This window comes from Eumetopias jubatus, unplaced genomic scaffold (assembly GCF_037043125.1).
Source record: "Eumetopias jubatus isolate StellerSeaLion01/CBP00866 unplaced genomic scaffold, mEumJub1_p1.0 scaffold_4, whole genome shotgun sequence".
NCBI lineage: Eukaryota > Metazoa > Chordata > Mammalia > Carnivora > Otariidae > Eumetopias > Eumetopias jubatus.
The window spans coordinates 1,899,023-1,918,011 of record NW_028274810.1 but is presented as its reverse complement, the minus strand read 5'-3'; the positions used below and the strand labels follow the sequence as shown (position 1 = coordinate 1,918,011).

At 50.2% G+C, this 18,989-nt stretch overlaps 1 protein-coding gene across 1 annotated transcript; it reads right to left on the bottom strand.

The window, feature by feature from the left end:
- Positions 1–9,662: 9,662 nt before the first annotated feature.
- THEM5 (thioesterase superfamily member 5) lies at positions 9,663–17,765 on the bottom strand. The gene is made up of 6 exons (XM_028088189.1): positions 17,643–17,765; positions 16,135–16,336; positions 14,729–14,867; positions 10,438–10,548; positions 9,998–10,122; positions 9,663–9,706 (listed from the first exon to the last, which is right to left on the bottom strand). Exons 1-6 carry the CDS (start codon positions 17,763–17,765, stop codon positions 9,663–9,665), a joined length of 744 nt encoding a protein of 247 aa, XP_027943990.1.
- Between the last annotated feature and the right edge of the window lie 1,224 nt (positions 17,766–18,989).

The following is an 18,989-nucleotide window of genomic DNA, read 5'->3' as shown; positions in this document are numbered from 1 at the left end:
GCAGTGGGGTCCGAATTCCGCGAGACCGAGTAGGTGCAAATTCAGCGTTCCTGGTGGAGGCCTGTGGAGGACAGAAGAGGGCCGGAGGTGGGTGATACTGAGAACATACACCGGTTGGTCGACCACGGCGCACTCCACACTCCCCCCCCACCCCCCGGCACACGGGACCCTATCTGAGCAGGAAAAACAAGGGGGGCGGTGAAGCCTGGGGGCCTGGGGAGAAATGGAGGGCACTGGACAGTCACATTTTCAGACGCAGGCCTTTAGACACCCGAGATCTCAGACTCTGCCATTAGTGCTAAAGATGCTCACTCACTAAAGAGTTAGAAGGCCCAATACACCCACTAGAACTCTAGGCTACTATTCGGAGAATGGAGGAACATTCTCAAATTATCAAAAGGTCTGTAGTCACAAACTCGGACACGGATTCGGAACCCTGCTGGTACATCCTGCTCCCCTGAAGAGACACAGAGGCCCTTGGCAGGCTAATCCCCTTCTCCCTCGCCCATCCCGAACTCTCACACTCCCCTCCAAGGTCTTGTGTGGCGCCCCTCGGGCTGCCTTCGTTGGGAGCTGGGAGCAAGGCTGTGAGCCGTGCTTATGCCCCAGCCCGCCTGCTTCCTCTTGCGCCTCACTCTCCTTTCTGAGTGGCTCCCGGCCAGAAGCCCACTCGCTGCACAGCTGACTGCCGTCCTGGGAGCACCCAGGGCCATCCCAGGAGATGCATCCCCGGGGGCGGGGGGTCACAGAATACCCTCAGAATACCCTCCTCCCCCAGCCGCGGTTGTCCTGCTCCAGCCTCCCAGCCCCAAGGCATCCCGAGTCTGCAGGGCGGGAGCGGCCGTTGGGCCGCCACTCCCACTCTCCTCTCCTTCCCTCCCTAGGAAACACTGAGCACAAAGGCGCTATTGATTCTCTGCCACCCCCAGAGCCGGCTCCCCGAGGCTCCACCGCCGCTCGCTCACCGCGCCCCCGCGCCCCACCCGCGGGACCGCGACGTTCCGAGCGTCCGCGGGCCTGGGAGTCCGAGCCCACGGCGGGCTCGGTCAGACGGCCGGAGCCCAGGCCTCACCTGTGGGCTGCCGCTGGTTCCTGGCCTCTGGCTGGCTGGTGTGCAGAGCCCGGAGGGGAGCAGCTTCCCCTCCAGCTTGCTCCCCCAGCCCAGTCGTTCAGGGAGGAGTTGGCAGGGGTTTCCGTTGCCTACGTCCGACCTCTTTTCCTGGATAAACAGAGCTCTGTCTCCACGGTCGTCAGCCTGGCCTTCTTAACTCCTTCCTCCAGGTTTCTAGCAGCAAGCCAGTCCTGGGTCCCCGCCTCCTCTGCTGGCCACCTAGGAGGGCTGTGGTGAAGAAGAAGGTCATCAGTGGGCAGTGGCCTCATCCCTCTGTGCTGCACGGGCTGCACCCTAGCCTTACTAGGAGAAACCCATAGCCGTGGTCACACACACTGCATATTGTGCAAAGCCCTCCTTGCTGGAATCCTGCTTTGGTCCCCATTGTCCTAGTCTGGAGCCATCGCAGTAGCTCTCAGACAGAGTGACTTGCACTGACTAGTTCTCTGAACTACATGGCCCAAGGAAAAGCGACCAGGATCCAGATTTCTGGACATGGAAACACAGGACAGAGCTGGTTCTATCAGTGGGTCGAGCTTCAGCTGGCCTGTGCGCCTTGTCGTTGGCAGAAGGCTGTTAAACTGCAAACGTGGAGGGTGCCTCTCCTCCCTTTCCCTCCCCTGCAAGGGGATTCTAGGAAGCACAGACCGCCACTGGCAAGATCAGCCCCTCAGCTGCACCCGCCATCCCTCAGTCTCTCAAAGGCATCAGGCTCATTCCCTCCTTAGGATCTTTTCATAGGGCTGTTTCCCCTCCTAGGATGACTCCCTGCTTTCATCCTTCAGATCTGGAGGCCCTTACTGACAACCTCCCATCTAAATAGGGGCTTCTGTTGTATGCTTTCCCAGCATCCCATACTTTTCCTTTCTGGCATTGGTCACAGGTTTGTTTTTTTCTTCTGTGATTTTTGTATGTGATTATTTAATGTCTTATTAGACTGTAAATGTCATGAAGACAGTGCTTAGCACAAGGCAGGTGCTCAATCAGGATTTGTTGAATGAATTAATGACACTAAGGAGAATTATACCTGAATCAGTTTATTCATCCATTCACTGTGCTAGGTGCTGGGGATATATAAGTGGGGAGCAGGCTAAGGGGAGACAGACAATAAACATGCAAACAACAACAGGATGCAGGAAACAAGATGATTATTTTGACATCTGATACTTGAGAGTTTTAAAAGAGCACGTGTGGGTTTTTTTTTTTTAAAGATTTTTATCTTTATTTTTCGATAGAGACAGCAAGAGAGGGAACACAAGCAGGGTGAATGGGAGAGGGAGAAGCAGGCTTCCCGCCGAGGAGGGAGCCCAATGCGGGGCTTGATCCCAGGACCCTGGGATCATGACCTGAGCCGAAGGCAGGCACTTAACAACTGAGCCACCGAGGCACCCAAGAGCATGTGTTTCTTTTGTGGAGATCCCTGGTGACCTCAAACCCTCCAGTTCCACGGCTCCTGACTCAGCTCAGCCCTGGTGTCCTTTCTGGGGAGGGTGGTCTATGGAGTGCTGCAGCCAAGAACTCTAGGCTTTAGCATCAGTCAGATGGGTTGAGGATCCCTCTGCAATTTACTAGCTGTGTGATCTCTGGCACATGACTTTTTTTTTTTTTTAAAGATTTTATTTATTTGACAGAGAGAGACACAGCGAGAGAGGGAACACAAGCGGGGGAGTGGGAGAGGGAGAAGCAGGGAGCCCGATGTGGGGCTCGATGCCAGGACCCTGGGACCATGACCTGAGCCGATGTGGGGCTCCATCCCAGGACCCTGGGATCATGACCTGAGCTGAAGGCAGACGCTTAACGACTGAGCCACCCAGGCGCCCCTCTGGCACATAACTTAATCTCTCTGGGGTTCACCTTTCCCATCTGGAAGAGGGAGAGAACATACCTAACTCTCAGAGTTGGTATGAGGATTAAGTGAGATAACACATGGGCATCAGTTCAGCTCACTTCCGCTAAAAAAAGCACAAGAAAACAGAAACCCCAACTCAATCTGGCTTGATGACGACATTTTTGGCTTCTATAATAACAAGTCCAGAGGTAGGGTAGAATTCAGGGATGTTTGATTCTGTGGCTTTGTTCATTCAGTCACAGACTACCTACTATGTGCCAAGCACTGTGCTGGACTGGAGGATATAGCAGTGAGAAAACAGATACGTCTCCTAGCCAGGTGAAGTTGATACTTTAGTGGAGAAAGAAAGAGACAAAAAATATTAGTAAAGAAAGTACAGTTTATGAGAAGGAAATCAGTGTTGGGAAGAAAATAAAGTAGGGAAGGATCATACAAGAGCTCTCAGTTTTAAATGGGATGGTCACGGATGGCCACCTTGAGAAGGGAACATTTCAGTAATGACATGGAGAGAGGAAGGTTTTCTGAGGGAAAAGCGTTCTAGGGAGAAGGAATCATCGATGAGCGGCGCTCAGGCAGAAGCATGCCTGGAGTGTTCAAGGAGGCAAACTGGTCAGCATAGTTGGAACAGAATGAGTGAAGGGGAGATGGAGTCAGAGGGATAACAAGGCCAGATGCTGTTGGGACTTGTAGTCGCCGTGACAATTTTAGCTTTTATTTGAGCCGAGGAGTGATATGACTTGTCAGGTATTAAAAGGGTTGCTCTGGTGAGAACAAAGGGATAAGGGCATAATTAGAGAAATCAGATAGGAGACTATTGAAATAATCTTTGCACAAGATGATTGGGGCATAGATCAGGATTGTTGTAGTCAGTTTCTAGATCTGTTCTGAAGATCAAGTCAATAAATGGATCCATCCCCGTCTAAAGAGAAAGTGATCCAAGGTTTTTGGCCCGAGCAACTGAAAGAATGGAGTTACCATTTGCTGAGAAGAGGAAAGATTAGGAGTTCAGTTTTGGGTCTATGAAGTTTGAGAAGCCTGCCAGACATCTAAATGGAGACATTGAGTAAGCGGTTGCATATATGAACCTGGAGCTCAGAGGAAAGGTCCAGACTGGAAATGTAAGTGTGGGCACCAAGAGAAATGAAGATGGAATTTAAAGTCAAGAGACTTGATGAAGTGTAGGTAGAAAAGAGGATCCTGGGCTCAAGATTCAAGACTGAGTCCTGGGCATGCCAACATTTTTTTGGAAGATGTTATTTATGAGAGAGAGAGAAAGAGATTGAGAGAACGAATGGGAGAAGGGGCAGAGGGAGAAGCAGACTCCCTGCTGAACAAGGAGCCCAATGCAAGACTCGATCTGGCATCTGGGATCATGACTGAGCCACCCAGGCACTGGGCACGCCATCATTTAGAGGGGAGAGGAGGAGAACCAACTGTGCCAGATGCTGTGGCAAGATCCAGTAAGGTGAGGACTGAGAATCGATCATTGGATTTAGCAACGCAAAGTCATTGGTGACTTTGCCAAGAGCAGTTTTGGTGCAGTGGTGGAAGCAAAAGCCTGGTTGGAGTGGGCTGCAGAAAGCTTAGGGGAAAGAGAGCAAAAAACCCAACAAACCTCTCTTGAAGAATTTGCTGAAAGAGCAGGGGCAAGTGGGGTAGTGGCCAAGGCGGGAAGTGGAATCAAGAGAGAAATTTTTAAAAAAATTTATTCATTTGAGAGAGAGAGAGAGAGCATGAGCAGGGGGAGCGGCAGGCAGAGGGAGAGGGAGAAGCAGACTCGCCGCTGAGCAGGGAGCCCGACTTGGGGCTCAATCCCAGGACCCTGGGACCATGACCTGAGCCAAAAGTGGATGCTTAACCAACTGAGCCACCCAGGTGCCTCCAGAGAGAAACTTTTAAATCACAGTAATAATGGTATGTTTGTATGCTGATGGGAAAGATTCCATAGAAAGGGGAGAATTGGTAATGTAGAAGAGACAAAGGAGAATTAATGCAGCAATATTCCTGAGTAGACACAAAGAATAGGTATTACGCATGAGAAATCAATCTGGGGGTTGTCCTTTGCCTGCTGTGTGGACAGCTCACCCAGTTACTGGAGAGAAGGTAGAATAACTGAGTAGAGGTAGAAGGTGGAGTGGGTGGTGGGAACTTCTTCCCTTTGAATGCTTCTAATTGCTCATGAAGCAGGATGCAAGGTTACCAGCTGAGAGTGATGATGGTTGGCAGAGGAGGTGACTCTAGGGCTTGAGTAGAAAGGACCAGGAAAGCAACAGTCACCCAGGAAGACAGGGGAAAGGCAAGGTGGCTGCTGGGCAGTATTGCAGGCTCACCTAAAGGATAGCAGCCACAACTTTATGCTGAGACCAAACAGAATGGTTGTGAATTTTTCTCCAACTGTGTTCATTTGTACAGATGCAGAGGGAAAATTGGCAGAGATTTGGTTTAGGATTGTGCTCAGTCGTTGACAGTTCACTTTGGTCTGGCTCCCTTTCTCCTTCCATTTCCTTCTCTTGGTGGTTAAAATTAAGGGCATATAAAAGAGTGCACACCACCTGGGTCAGACAGCAGTGGGACTGAGAACTGGGTATAGATAATCCACAGGCTGGCTGCATCAGTAAGGGTTTGGTGAGGAAAATAGCACCTGTTGGGCAGTTCAACAGAGGGAGTTTAAAACAGGGAACTTGTTACAAAGGTGTTGAAAGAGCTAAAAAGGCAGATAGGTTAGTTAGGACGGTCTAGCAGGACCTGGAAGCGTGGAGACACAGCCATTACTTGAGTTGCCTTTCAAAGCAAAGAGAAGGGGCGAACTACCCTAACTTCTTGCTACTTCCCACCTTCCAGTGTGCCACCAGGGCCTCTCAAAGACAGGTGACAAAGTAGCCTTGGGAAATGCAGGTTGTAGGCACTGGCCCTGCACAATCTAAGGCAGAGTACGGGAGGAGTAGGGATCCGAGAGCCATCAAGCAAATGACTGGCACACGGAGTGGCCACAAATTGACTTAATGAGAACAAGAAGATATCAGACCCGGAAGGAACTTAGACATCACCTCACCTGTCCTTCCATTTGTATAGAGCAAGGAAAAGACCCAGAAAGCAATGATGTGCTAAACAGTAGCAGAGTTGAGGCTTAGAAGCCAGATCTTTGATGTCAAAGAGCATTGTTTTTTACTTGGACCCTAGAGTTCTTTGGATTGGAGCAGACCTGCTCCCTTGAATGGGTCCCGAAGTGCTGCCTCTTCATCACTGCCGCTCCTGGATCCACATCACATGTGACCCGAGGTCCTGATCGCCTTCTTCCTGCTGGTGCCACTGTAGAGGGACGCCTGGAGGACTGGGCATTACCGAAATCATCTGGGTTCAAGCCTGATGAAGAGGCAGGCAGGGCATGGGACTTTCCTCCACGTAGGCAGGCAATTGCTCTAAGACTCCTTGGGCTTTTGGGTCTCACTAAGCTGTCTTTCCATGGCTTTGAGCATGGCCTAATAGCATAATTTGCTACAATGCTCACTGTGGGCAATGGCAGACGATGGGGTTGGTGGTATACTGTGACTTAGAGCTCTGGCTCCTTACGTGAGACCTTTGATGAATGACTTAGCTCTGCAGTTCCAGGAAAGCCTTCGGGGCCCTTTCTGTAAGAGCTGGTATGAGCTACCAGAGTTTCCTGCCTTCTTGAATTGGTTATTCTTACACTTGCATTATTCACTCTTTGGTTCTCTTGACACTTGACTCAGGAACCTGGAAAAAACATATCCTCTGCTTTTTTTGTTTGTTTGTTTTTAAGATTTATTTATTTATTTGACAGAGAGAGAGAGAGAGCACAATGAGGGACAGCGGAGGGAGAAGCAGGCTCCCTGCTGAGCAGAGAGCCTGATGCAGGACTCGATCCCAGGACCCTGGGATCATGACCTGAGCCAAAGGTAGACGCTTAAATTACTGAGCCACCCAGGGGCCCCTCTCCTCTGCTTTAAGCAGAATAAACTGCCACATTTGCCTGAATGGCCAGTTGGATTCCACTCCATCTATGTTTACAGTAGTTGCATTCCAGATGAATTTTTTTTTTAAGTGTGCAGGCAGCAACTCCCCGTTTCTGCCTAGAAAGCTGTCATAGTTGACCTCCTGGAGAGGAGAGGCATTTATCAAAGCCCCAGAGCCTAGAGAAGTGTTCCAGCAGCTGATAACCTTATTTCCCTTACCAATATCCCTGCCGGTCCTCCTGGCCTTACCCAGTCAAGCCTGACATTCCCAGCCCGGCTGTGGGGTCTTGCCTGAGAGCTTCCCACCTCTGTAGATTTTCACCCTGTGCTAGGATGGGGGCCCCAGCTCCTGGAACCTCAGCCTCGTCCTGAACTTGAATTCTTCACTTCCCAGGATAAGGGTTTGGATATGGACTCTTCCTTCGTCTGCCCATCCTCCTCTCAAATGGAGACAGTGGTTGCCAGCTACTCACCAAACCCTTTTCCCTTTCTTCCCCAACATGTAGTTAGACCATATTTTCCAACCAACCTCCCTTTGTTGCTTAGTGGGGTCTCATGACTGAGATTTGGTCAACGGAAATACTTTGAGGCTTGGTCCCCATACACCTCTCTTGTGATTGTCTCTTTTCTCATCTGGCAACTGGATATCAACATCCAGGATGATTTTGGAAGTCATGTGTTAAAGATGGCAGAGCTTTTGTCAGCCAGATTCCTGAGTGACTCCTAGACACCAACAACTGGACTTTATGTCTGTTCTGTTTAAAATATGGCTTACACCTTGGAGATGTAAAGGTTTACCTGTCTCAGTATTTGGCTTTACCACATCTAATAATAAAATCCTTTGTGATATGCCCCCTTGGAGTTCTCATTCTTTGGTAAAACTTCTCAAGTCCTTGACCTCTTCCTGCGCATCCTCTGCACCCACTTAGTTTTGATGGCATCCTGCCTGTCCCGAGCTGCTCAGTTTCCCACTTCTCTCCTCTGCTCAGAGGAGGCTCTGGCTTCTCCCAGATGACGACTGCCTCCTCCAGTCTCTATTCTTCTCCTTCATGTCAGACCACTCCTCCTCAAAAATGTGCGCTAGCCATGTTCTTTTTTCTCCTTTACCACAGTTTCCTTGCCTGATTTAGTGCCATCATCCTGTAGTCCTGCTAGCTGGCTCATGCCTTCCCCTCACCCCAGGTCAGTATACTCCAGACCCCCATTTTCCACCAGCAGTTGGGCCTTCTGCATGCCTCGGCCCACATGTACCGGGTTGGTTTGTTCTGATCCCCCAGTGGCCTATGGCAATCATTGCCCTTCTTCCAGACCTCTCTCCCCACTGAGGGCCTTGCCTCCTGTTTCACTGAGGGTGCTGAAGTCCTCTGGCATGAATCCCCTCAACCTCCCATCCTGCTATGCACTCCCCCTTCTACTCCTTCCTTTTTTGGTATCAGAGTCACTGATGCTGTCTCCACCAGTGCTCTTGATCCATCTCTGAGACCAGATAGCTGTTCTGCTGGATGACACCTCTCTCTCCCTGCTAGAGTTTCAGCCTCTCTCCACTGGCTCCTTCCAAAGCAATTTATAAATATAGTCAACCCTCTTTCCTTAAATAACATCATCAATAACAACAACATTCCTAGAAAGAATCATCTAGATTCACTTTGTCAGTCCCGTCCATTTTTTCATTCACCATAATCTGGATTTTGCTCCCACCCGGCAAAGAAGACCCTCACCTTCCTCGTTGCCAAAGGCAAAGGCCTGTTTTTAGTCCCCATCTGTCTTGCCTTACCTTTCACATTTGACACTGTTGACCTCTCCCTCTTCAGAATAGTCACTCCTGTCCTATCCTTGGTCTCTGGTGGCTTTTGTCCATTGCCCAACTGCAAGTTCTATCTATGACCCCTTCCCTAGCCTTCATTTTTCTCCCTTCCCCGCCTTTCACTCTATACTTCCCTCCCAGGAGTTCCATGTCCGTTTTTACATCGATGATTTACAGACTGAGGCAGTTGTTCATCCGTCTCAAGCTCCAGACCACAATATCCAGGCTCTGCTGGTGCTCACCATGTGGCTGAAGTGCCATGGGCACTTCAAGCTCAGTGCGTGGGAAACGAAACTCATTATCCACCCCCACCTCAAACCTGCTCCTCCGCATTCCTGGTAATGCCACCCACAAATCCTAGGTCAAAAGCCTGGAGGCATCCTGGAAGACTCTTCACAAATCCACTACTTATAATTAGTGGCAAAGTCCCAAGCTCTTTTGTTTATAACATGTTCCATCTTTCATCTCCAAAGCTCTGATCAATGGCAGGCCCTTACTATCTCTAGCTGGGGGCTGTGCAGGGGTCTCCTAACCAGGGTTCCCACCTTCAGGCTTGCTGACCCTCCCTTTACTGCCACCAGAGTCATCTTTCTAAGAAACAAAACTTTATGTCACCCCCCCTCCCAGGCTATACTCTTTAAAGTCTTTCCTCACTGTGTGCTTGGTGCCTCACCCAGGGCCCGGCACCTGCAGGTGCTCAGGAGGTCTCTTGGTGCTGACTGGGGAAGTGGGTGTGTGGGAGGTGCTGTCAGGATTCTGATTTCCTGCTACAGAAGGGTCTTAGCTGAGAATGAGGCCACGAATCTATTTATTCAGAGGAAAGTGGCCTCTCCTTCCCGTCACCAGTCACTTCCTGGGGACCCCTCCTTGCTGTGCAGTGGGTCCCAAGCGAGCTGGGCAGTCAGCAGGAAGGCACAGTAACTGTTACTGGGATGACTCCTCTTCCAGCTGCAGCTGCAGGAAAACACCTGCAGAGAAGAGGACAAGCTGAGTGTCAGGAGCTGGTTGGGGTGCTCTGAACATTTGCATCCTGTCACCTGGTGCCCAATCCTGTCCTTGTGGAACAGGTCAGGCCACTCCTACATAGAAAAGAATCCTAGCCAGGTGCTCTTTCATTGGAGTCTACAGCAGGTGCCCGGTCCCACTCTAAAAAGCTGGATCCCAGCTTGGGAGCGCATCCTCAGCATTCTTCCTTCCATTGGTCCTGAGGGTGATGGTGGCAGGACAGAGTCTGGTGCTGAGGCTGAGAACCTCTTTACCTGAGCACTTAGCATAGACTGTCTGCTGGTCCCTGCTCTGGGCGATGCACGACATGTAAACCTTCTGGTCCTCGATCTTTTCCACGTCAACTTTCAGTACAGCCAGAGAGCCCACAGGAATCAAGCTGGAAGAGGAGGTGGCTTAGTTCATCCCTCATATGAATCCCTGGCCGCCATCCCTTCACCCCTCTGTTTCTCCAGCCTTCTCTTCATCCCACTCTGCCTGAAGGAATAAGTGGCTCAGGGCTCGTGGCCCACTTGCAGACTTCCAGAGTCTGATGTCAGAGGCTGTGCTCTGGCCTGGAGTAGAGGAACAGCTGAGCAGCAGCTGGGGAAGGAGGGCGGCAGACAGGGCTTCCGCACCCAACCCCTGAGCATGGCCACTCCTCAGTGATAAAAAGGCCATGACTTTGGCCAACACCCCAAGGATCCATACTTACTTTTTGAACCTGATGTTGAGGCTTACTGTGAATAGCCCCTCTCCAGCCAGGTAAGCAGTTTTAGAGAAGGTCTCGTCCATCATGGCAGCCAGGGACCCTCCATGAGCAAACCTGGGGATGGGGTGGGGCAGGAACAAGGCCAGGGCTGCAAGCTTCCCTGACACCCACCCTGATCCTGATGCGGAGCCACCCTGCCTCTATCTTTCTACGGGAGAAGAAAGGAAGCAGAGCAGGATCCCAGCTGATCAAACTGGTCCAAATCACTTCAGCTTTTCTCCCATGTTGCTTCAGCAGCATGAGCAACCCCTGACATAATTATTTTATTTTGCCAGGAAAAATGTGAGATTTTTTTTTTTTCTTTTCTGATAAAGTTAATGGAAAGGGGTGCCTGGGTGGCTCAGATGGTTAAGCGTCTGCCTTTGGCTAGGGTCATGATCCCAGGGTCCTCGGATCGAGCCCCACGTTGGGCTCCTGGCTCAGTGGGGAGCCTGCTTCTCCCTCTCCCTCTCCCTCTCCCTCTGCTCGTGCTCTCTCTCTCTGTATCTCTGTGTCTGGAATGAATAAATAAAATCTTTTAAAAAAATTAATGGAAAAACATTTTTTTTTTCTGATTCATCACCTAATTGCTGGCAGCAACTGCCATCATTTGGAAAGGTGTGCTCATACAAGGGATGGAAAAGCCCCTGTGCTTTTCGGCTTGGGCTCTGAGGCATGGCCTTGGGCCAGCTCCCACCTTACCCATCGCTATAGCCGGGGCCGAGCCCACATTTTCAAGATAGGTAAATGTGAACCGTAACTTTTGCCCTCTCCAGTGCCAACAGGACGGCCTCCTGAGCAGTGCTGCCTGCAGAAAGCCCAGGGCCCCCTTCAGCAGGATGCTGCAAACACCTGCTTTACTTAGAGTCAGTGGAATTCTCAAGGTCACTTGTGTAAACTGACCGTCATGCCAAAGCTACTTCACTGTTGGTGAAGTTGGGGAAAATAGAAGGACGCCCAAATCTAGAATGCAGATAACACAAAACAGATTCAAGGTTCTGATTTTCAAAAACATGATTCTCCAGGGACCAGGCCAGCTGCCCCACTGTGCTAGCATGGATTACCCTCTTGTTCCCACCACCAGGAGGGGAAAGAGCCGGGAGCCATGGAACTGCTCCAACCTGGTTCGACTCCATGATCCTGTCTGATCTTGAGCAAGTTGCTAAGTTGCTAAGCTTTTCTGAGCCTAAGTTTTTCCACTATGAATTCTGAATAAAAATAATTCCTATTTCATCAGATTACATGAGGTAATGTTTATAAAACCCCCTCCTTCCACATTGCTTGAAAGAGGGAAGAAGAAGTTGGTGCCAAAGAACCCCAAACCTGCTCTTCCCTTGTTATCCTCATTGGCCAGACAGGGGACCCATTGGCAAGTGTGTGGATTCTGCAGGATAGCTCTTGGCCAGCCAGCAACCTATTTCTCCTCATCGCCTAGAGCTGGGTGGATACTTGTGACAAGATAGAACATATGTATTGGTCTCTGGCCTGGATTCAACACAGCGCTGTTGGAATCCTCGTAATTTCCTGGGTGATGGGAGTGTCTTGTTCTATTGAGGTGACTCTGGGTAGGCTCCTGAATGGCTCCTGGATGGGGGCTGGTCCCCAGAAAGAGGAAGCCATGATTAGAAGCTTCTAGAGAAAGAAGAAGGGCTGGAAATGGAGTATGTGATGGATCATGCCTGCGTGAGGAAGCGTCCATAAAATCCCAAAGGTTCAGAGAGCTTCCAGGCTGGCAAACACAGGCCCAGTGGGAGGGTGATGCACTCTGACCCCACAGGGACAGAAAGGCCTGCGTGTGCTTGGGATACTCCCAGACCTCGCTGTATGCATGTCTTCATCTGGCTGTTCTTCTGTATCCTTTAATGAACTGGTAAATATAAGTGTTTCCCTGAGTTCTGGAAACCTCTCTAGCAAAGTAATTGAACATCAGGAGGGGTTTGTGAGAACCTCTGATTTGCAACTGTAGGGGCCAAGGCAAGCTGTCCCAAGATGGGCCAATCTGGCGTGAATATTATTTTGAGCTGAAGGCAATCAAGACCCTGTGGGCTCAAGAGAAACTTTTGCCCCTCCCTTCACTACATAGAAGAATTTAAATTGGGGGTCTTTCCCAGAATAAAGGTTATTACCAGAGAAAAATTTTACCTGAGTGACCCATCTGTATGGCAGGGCAAGCAGCTAATTACCAAGCATCTGCTCTTCTTCTTATGGCCCCGTGAAGTGCATTCCTTCCCTTCAAAGTCCCAGACCTCTGTCCCCTGCTCCTTAGTTCAGGATGACATATAGTTTTCATTTTGCCTGTCTTTAGAATTTCCATGTCTGTGTGGATTGCCTGTATGTACACTATTAAATTTGACTTTCTCCTGTTAATCTGTCCCATGTCAATTTGATTCTTAGTCCAGCTGGAAGGACCCTTGAAGGGGACAGGAAATTCTTGCTTCCTAACATAGCCAAGTCAGACAGAAGTTGTGGGAACCTGGTAGCCTGCTACTTGCTCTTGGCATCTGAAGTGGGGTCAGTCTCATGGACTGAGCCCTTACCCTGTGGGATCTGATGCTGTCTCCAGGTAGATGGTGTCAGAATGGAGTTAAATTGTAGGACACCCAGTTGGTGTCACAGAATTGCCTCATGTGGAGAAAAGCCTCTCCCCATTTGGTGATCAGAACTATCAGAAGTAAAGGTCCTGTGTGAGTAGCAAAGGAGACACACAGGAGAGAAAGACATAGTAGTTGAGAACTGGTATTTTTCCCTACATAGTAGATAGACTGAACTGGGTATTCCTTTTTCTTTTCTTTTCTTTTTTTTTTTTAAAGATTTTATTTATTTATTTGAGAGAGAGAGAGAATGAGAGAGAGAGAGAGCACATGAGAGGAGGGAGGGCCAGAGGGAGAAGCAGACTCCCTCCTGAGCAGAGCCTGATGCGGGACTTGATCCCGGGACTCCAGGATCATGACCTGAGCCGAAGGCAGTCGCTTAACCAACTGAGCCACCCAGGCGCCCCTGAACTGGGTATTTCTTTCTATTCAGTATGAATCTCTTCTCTGAACCCCTCAACCCACCTGCTTCAGTGTTGAATGGTCCTCCTCTGCCTCTCCTGCCCCACTTCCATAAGCCCCTAAATAAAAATCGGCTACACTTCACCCCCCATCCCCGCCTTCCGGCGTTTTCCTCTTCAGAATGAAGGGCATTCCTGACCTGTGTAGGGCTCTGACCTAGTCCCCCAGCAGCTGATGCATCAGTGGGAAAATCATTGTCCTCACGGAAGATGCCTTTGGGATGGCCAAGGTGACCAAGGGCTGCGGTCTGAATCCATGGCCTGTGAAGGTGCTGACATCTATTAAGATCTCTGAATTTAACTGCCACTGAGTCCCTCCCAGGCCTTTGGACCCTAAAGCTGCCCCCCCACCCTTCTGTCTCCTTTGTAGGAACTCTGGCACCACCAATAGCCTTCAGTGACTGTCTAAAGAAGGAACGGGGATGCAGGAGAAGGCAGATGACCATGGACTTGGTGGCCCAGTGGCCTTGGGCAAGAGGCTCAAGGCCAGCTTGCTCTCCCTTGTGGAATTTACCTAGTGTGAGTTCCTTCCTGGGCCTATCCCAAGTTTGAAGGCAGCAGAGTATAATGGAGAGATCAATGGATTGGAGTCCCAGGTCCTGGATTAGAGACCTGATCTGCCTTGGTTGTGTGTACTACTGTGCTACCTTACCTCCGTGTGCCTCAGCTTGCTCCTGGACAAAACATGAAGTCTGGAGAGATGGTGTCTGAGAGCTATATTGTACCATATGATTTGTGAGTACATATACATAGTCCCATAATATCGTATCTTTCAGTCATTCTGGCAGCTGGATATTATTGCCTCAGGTTTCAGGTAAGAAGGCTGAAGACCAGAGGTTAAATTGCTTGCTTAGGTTTCCAAGGCCAGTAAGGCAGAGCCAGACTGAAAGCCTGGCTCCAGATCTTGTCCTCTTCCAAGTTCACAACACCTTTCTCAAAGTGGCCTCTAAGACCACCTTATTGGAAAAATATCAGACCTCCCTAAGGAGGCTCTCCTTATCTGCACAATGGGGACTGGACCAGATGACCCGGAGTGCCCTTCCAGTGCCCTCGTGTTGAGACAGAAGTCCAGTGCTCACCACCCCCACCCAGCTCCTTAGGGAGAGGTACAGACTCCGGGGCCTGGTGTGTGGCTCATCCATCAGCTGAGCCAAGCCCAGAAAGCGGCCAAGGACATCCACCCAGACCCTGCCTGTGGCTTACCCTGGGGCCCCCTCCAGGTAGGGGCCAGGTTGGAAAAGACAGATGGACTTCTTCTTGGATGGGTGGAAAAAAATGACATACTCGTAGCCTTGTCCTTCCACTTGGATGCACCTGGTGAAGATGCGCCAATCACTTATGTCTAGGGAGAGATGGGCAGTGTTGTAGCTGGAGAAGGGGGTGCATGAGTGTGTGGGGCCCAGTTAGGATGCAGGGCCAGTCATTCAGCACCATGGGTGGAGCCCTGCCTTAGGCCTGGTAGGACCCTGGCACAGGGTCCAGGAGAGAACCAGAGGACACCCAGCCTCTGCCCTCAGGGAGCATTCAATCTGAGACTGGAGACACAGCCCTCTCCTCAGGGACCCCTCGGTCTGGAGGGAGAAATACTCAAGAAAGTTCCCTGGCTGAGGGGTAGATATAAGCTCATGGCCAGATCAAGACTTTAACAGACCTTAAACATGGGAAATTAAAACTATAACATGTAATTCACATATAATTCAAAATAACAACAGTACTAAACAGTAAAATCGGGATGCTTGGCTGACTCAGTTGGTAGAGCATGTGACTCTTGATCTTGGGATTGTGAGTTTGAGCCCCATGTTGGGTGTAGAGATTACTTAAAAACAAAATCTTAAAAAAAAAACACAGTAAAATAAGTACAGAAAAGTCCACCAAAGTCCTGATATTTTTTCCCCCAAGACAACTATTACAACAACTACATCCTTTTTTGATGGATATCAAATATTTTGAAAAAAATTATTTTGGTGACCCTGCTTTGTGGCATAAACGCAAAGGTCATCTGCCTACTGCACCACCCATTCATCAGTGGGCAGGAAAACCACATATATGAATGAGAGAGACAAGAAAACAGGGATATGCATGTACACATGCACACACATGCATCTACACACATGAAGAAAGCTGAAGGTGGAAAGTTCTATCCATCTGATCTGGTGGGTGTTTGGGGAGACTGGCTGTGGACCCAGTAGAGCAGGGACGGTGTGCCGAGGCCCACAGTGGGGGAGGCAGGCCCCAGGGCCTTTACTGGGTAAAGAGGAGGACTTGGGATAAGGCTTGACAGTACAGGAAGAACACCCAGCGAGAAGACAGAAGGGCAGGGGGCTGAGGGGCTGTGCTCAGCGGTTGGCTCTTGGCAGGGAGCAAAGGCCGACACTGGGTTGTGTTCTCTTGGATGCGAGGAGGGAAGCAGAGATCACAGAGAATACTCTTCTCTTCTCCAGCATCAGAGGTGGGTCAGACACAGAGAGAACTTCCAGCTGAGAACTGGAAGGGAGCTTGTGGATCTTCCTGAGGGTCAGGAGAGTCAGCACAGTGAGAGGAACTGGCTGAACCCACCTGGTGGGCTGGGGAGCAGGTGTGCCCAGAGGCCCTCCCAGGCCAGGCCCTACCTGAGGCCACTGCTAACCCAAATGGGAGGGTCAGCCCCTGGATGTGGTCTCTGTTGGACTTGAAGGAGGGCAGTTTGATCCAGCCATCAGTCTTGGTCTTCTCCAGAAATTCCTGGTACAGGGTCAGCATGTCTGGACACCAGCTGGCATTGGGAAGGGCATAATCCTTCAAATCTGTCTTCTTCAGACAGAATCTTGAGACCTGGGAGGGAAAAATCAGGGAGATTAAACAGCTTCCTGGGGGATGGGGGGCTGCTGTTTGGGCTGTGGGACCTCTAGGTGGTTTGCTCCTGGGTTCTTGACTCCTCAAGCCCTTCCACCAGTGTTGACTTACAGGAAGTGGCCCATTTTCCTTGCAGAGGGCTGGGAGCCACCTGCGGGTGACTGGCAAGGGGATGCTAAGGTGCAAAGGAAGGAAAAAAAAGGAACCAGGGCTGACAAGTAGGGGCATACTGCTCTGTGGTGTGCCTTACCACTGTCCTGTTTAAAAACCTGTGAGCTGTTCTTTGAAGCTAAGAACTGCTAGTCTAAGCCCCACTGTACAGATGGGGAAACTGAGGAAATATGGCTAAGGTTGCCAAGCTTGTGAGTATAAGAACTGATGGTCAGACTAGAGCCTGTCCTCAGACACTGTCTACCCTAGGGGGTGCGACCAGTGGTGGAGGACCATTGCTACCACCTCCTTACCTCAAGGGCTATCCCCATTCTGTCTACAGCTGTGGGCCTGCCCTGGAAAGGTGGCTCCTTTGAAACATGTTTCGGGTGCCCACCGAAGTGTGAAACTATCTGTGGGAAAAGTGAGCCCTCTGAGCCCCATCAAGCACTCATGGACCAGTAACAACTGTGGGCAGTAGGCTGGCTGCTCACCAAACCTCACACAGAACCATCCATCTGGAAATGCCCCAACTCAGTTGCAATGGTCTGAGTTCCACAGGAAGAAAGTGACTCATTGGTGGTCACACGAGTTTCAGACCAGGACAAAAGTGTCCTGGTGGTCTTAGTTTTGGATCTATGCTCCTTAGTCTCCTTTCCCTTCCCTTCCCTTCCTCTTCCTTTCCTTTCCTTCCTTCTCTTTCTGCCTACTTGTTTTTCCTTCCTGCCTTCCTGCCTTCCTTTCTTTCCTTCCCTTCCCAGTCTTCCTTCTCTTTCTGCCTGCTTTTCTTTCTTTCTTCCTTTCTTTCTCTCTCCCTCCCTTTCTTTCTTTCTTCCTCCCTTCCTCCCTTCCTTCCTTCCTTCATCCCTTCCTATCTTTAGGCCCTACATGGGGCTTGAACTCACGACCCTGAAATCAAGAGTCACATGCTCTACCAGCTAAGCCAGCCAGGAGCCCCTTGATCTGGGTTACTTGATATCCTAAAAGCACCTTCCCTTTACCAAATCAAATAGCTCCCCAACACACTGCCCACTTGCCCCAGCTATCATCTGGGAAGAGGAAATTTGGGGTGCTCCTATGCCCTAGGCCCCCAAGAGAAGTGCTGCCTACCCGGCTGAGCTGGGAACTTACTGACCAGGGTGTCCGTGGAGGATCCGAATGCTGAGGTGGGGTTGAGTCTGGGCAGGACCTGGGGGACACCAGGAAGGACTCTGTGCCGGCCAAGTCTTACTGCCACCTGGAAGCATCTTCTTATCATGGCTGGGTTCTGAGGTTGGGGCTGGTAGGACTGAGAAAGTAGCAAAGCGAGTGAGCGCTTTCTGGATGGACCTTGGTGCTGCCGGTGCAGCCACCTCTGATACAAATCTCTTTCCTTTTCGTCACCAGGCCTTCAGCAGCAAGCTGCCTCTGCAGACGATTAGGCAAGGCTGGACTGGTTTGACACAACACCGACAGATGTTTGTAGCCTTTAGCTCCAAGCCCCACCCAGCACTGGGGGAGAAGTAGATGCTGCTTGGGCATGAATGCTTAATAGGCCTGGCCTGAGTCCAGAAAGAAACATTTGTTAAAGAGAAAAAAAGTGCATAAAGAAATAGCATATGGTACATGGGGCCTTGGAGGGCTGCCCTGGAATGTTTGGGGGGCAATCCAAGAACATTCCAAGAAAATTCCCAGAAAGGTAAGGGAGGTCTGTCTCTTGATTGGAGAGTGTTGGTGGAGTGTCTGTGTGTGTTGGTGGAGACTTTGTGGTGTGTGCTCTGCAGCAAGACCACGTAAGACCTCTGTCTGGTATGGTCCTGGCACCCAGAAAACCAACTCACCTCCCTTAGCTACCTGTTCTTATATCCCAGACAAGGGGTTACACAGAGAATCTTCCACCGGCTGGTCCCTGGAGGGGATACCGGTGAGAAGGAGAAGGTCTTAGAGGCAGAGACAGAGAATCATTTGGTTAAGTCAGCTTAACAAAGGTGCTGTCAGGCTTTGGGAACACAGGGAAGGGGATGGGTGCTGGGGGTGAGGTGGGGAGCTGGGCAGTGGAGGCCTTGTCCCTGGCAAGTCTGCAAGAGAGACAGCTTTCAGTGGAAAGGCGGGAGGGGCGTTCAGCCAGTGTCTGCAAGGTTGTGGGCATTTTTGGTGGTGGTTATTTCTTCTATTGAATTAAAACTGCCAGGTTTCAACTAGAAGTCCTAGTTTTTAATTCACTGGAGAAAAGCATGTTGTGAAAGTCAGAACCGTGCAAAGGTGGAATTATGATGATGATGGTGGTGGTGGTGGTGATTTGGGGCAGTTTCTGAAAAATCAAACTGACTTAATAGGGAAGTTTACAGGTTTTGCCCCACTTTCTGTATTTGGCTGTCCCAGAAGACTAGAATAGAAATATTCTCCTCATGTTCTGTGAAGAGTTGAATGAAGTTTCTTCAAGGACAGGGAAACCAGGTTTCTGATTGATTCAGTCTTTGGATCTAGCCAAAACTATTCGAAT

Coding starts and splice junctions, on each gene's coding strand:
- THEM5 (XM_028088189.1), bottom strand. CDS start 17,765: ATGATAAGAAGATGCTTCCAGGTGGCAGTAAGACTTGGCCGGCACAGA. Junction 10,123..10,437: donor CTCAACATCAGGTTCAAAAA/GTAAGTATGGAT, acceptor CTCCTCTTCCAG/CTTGATTCCTGTGGGCTCTC. Junction 9,707..9,997: donor AGTCTATGCTAAGTGCTCAG/GTAAAGAGGTTC, acceptor TCTTCTCTGCAG/GTGTTTTCCTGCAGCTGCAG.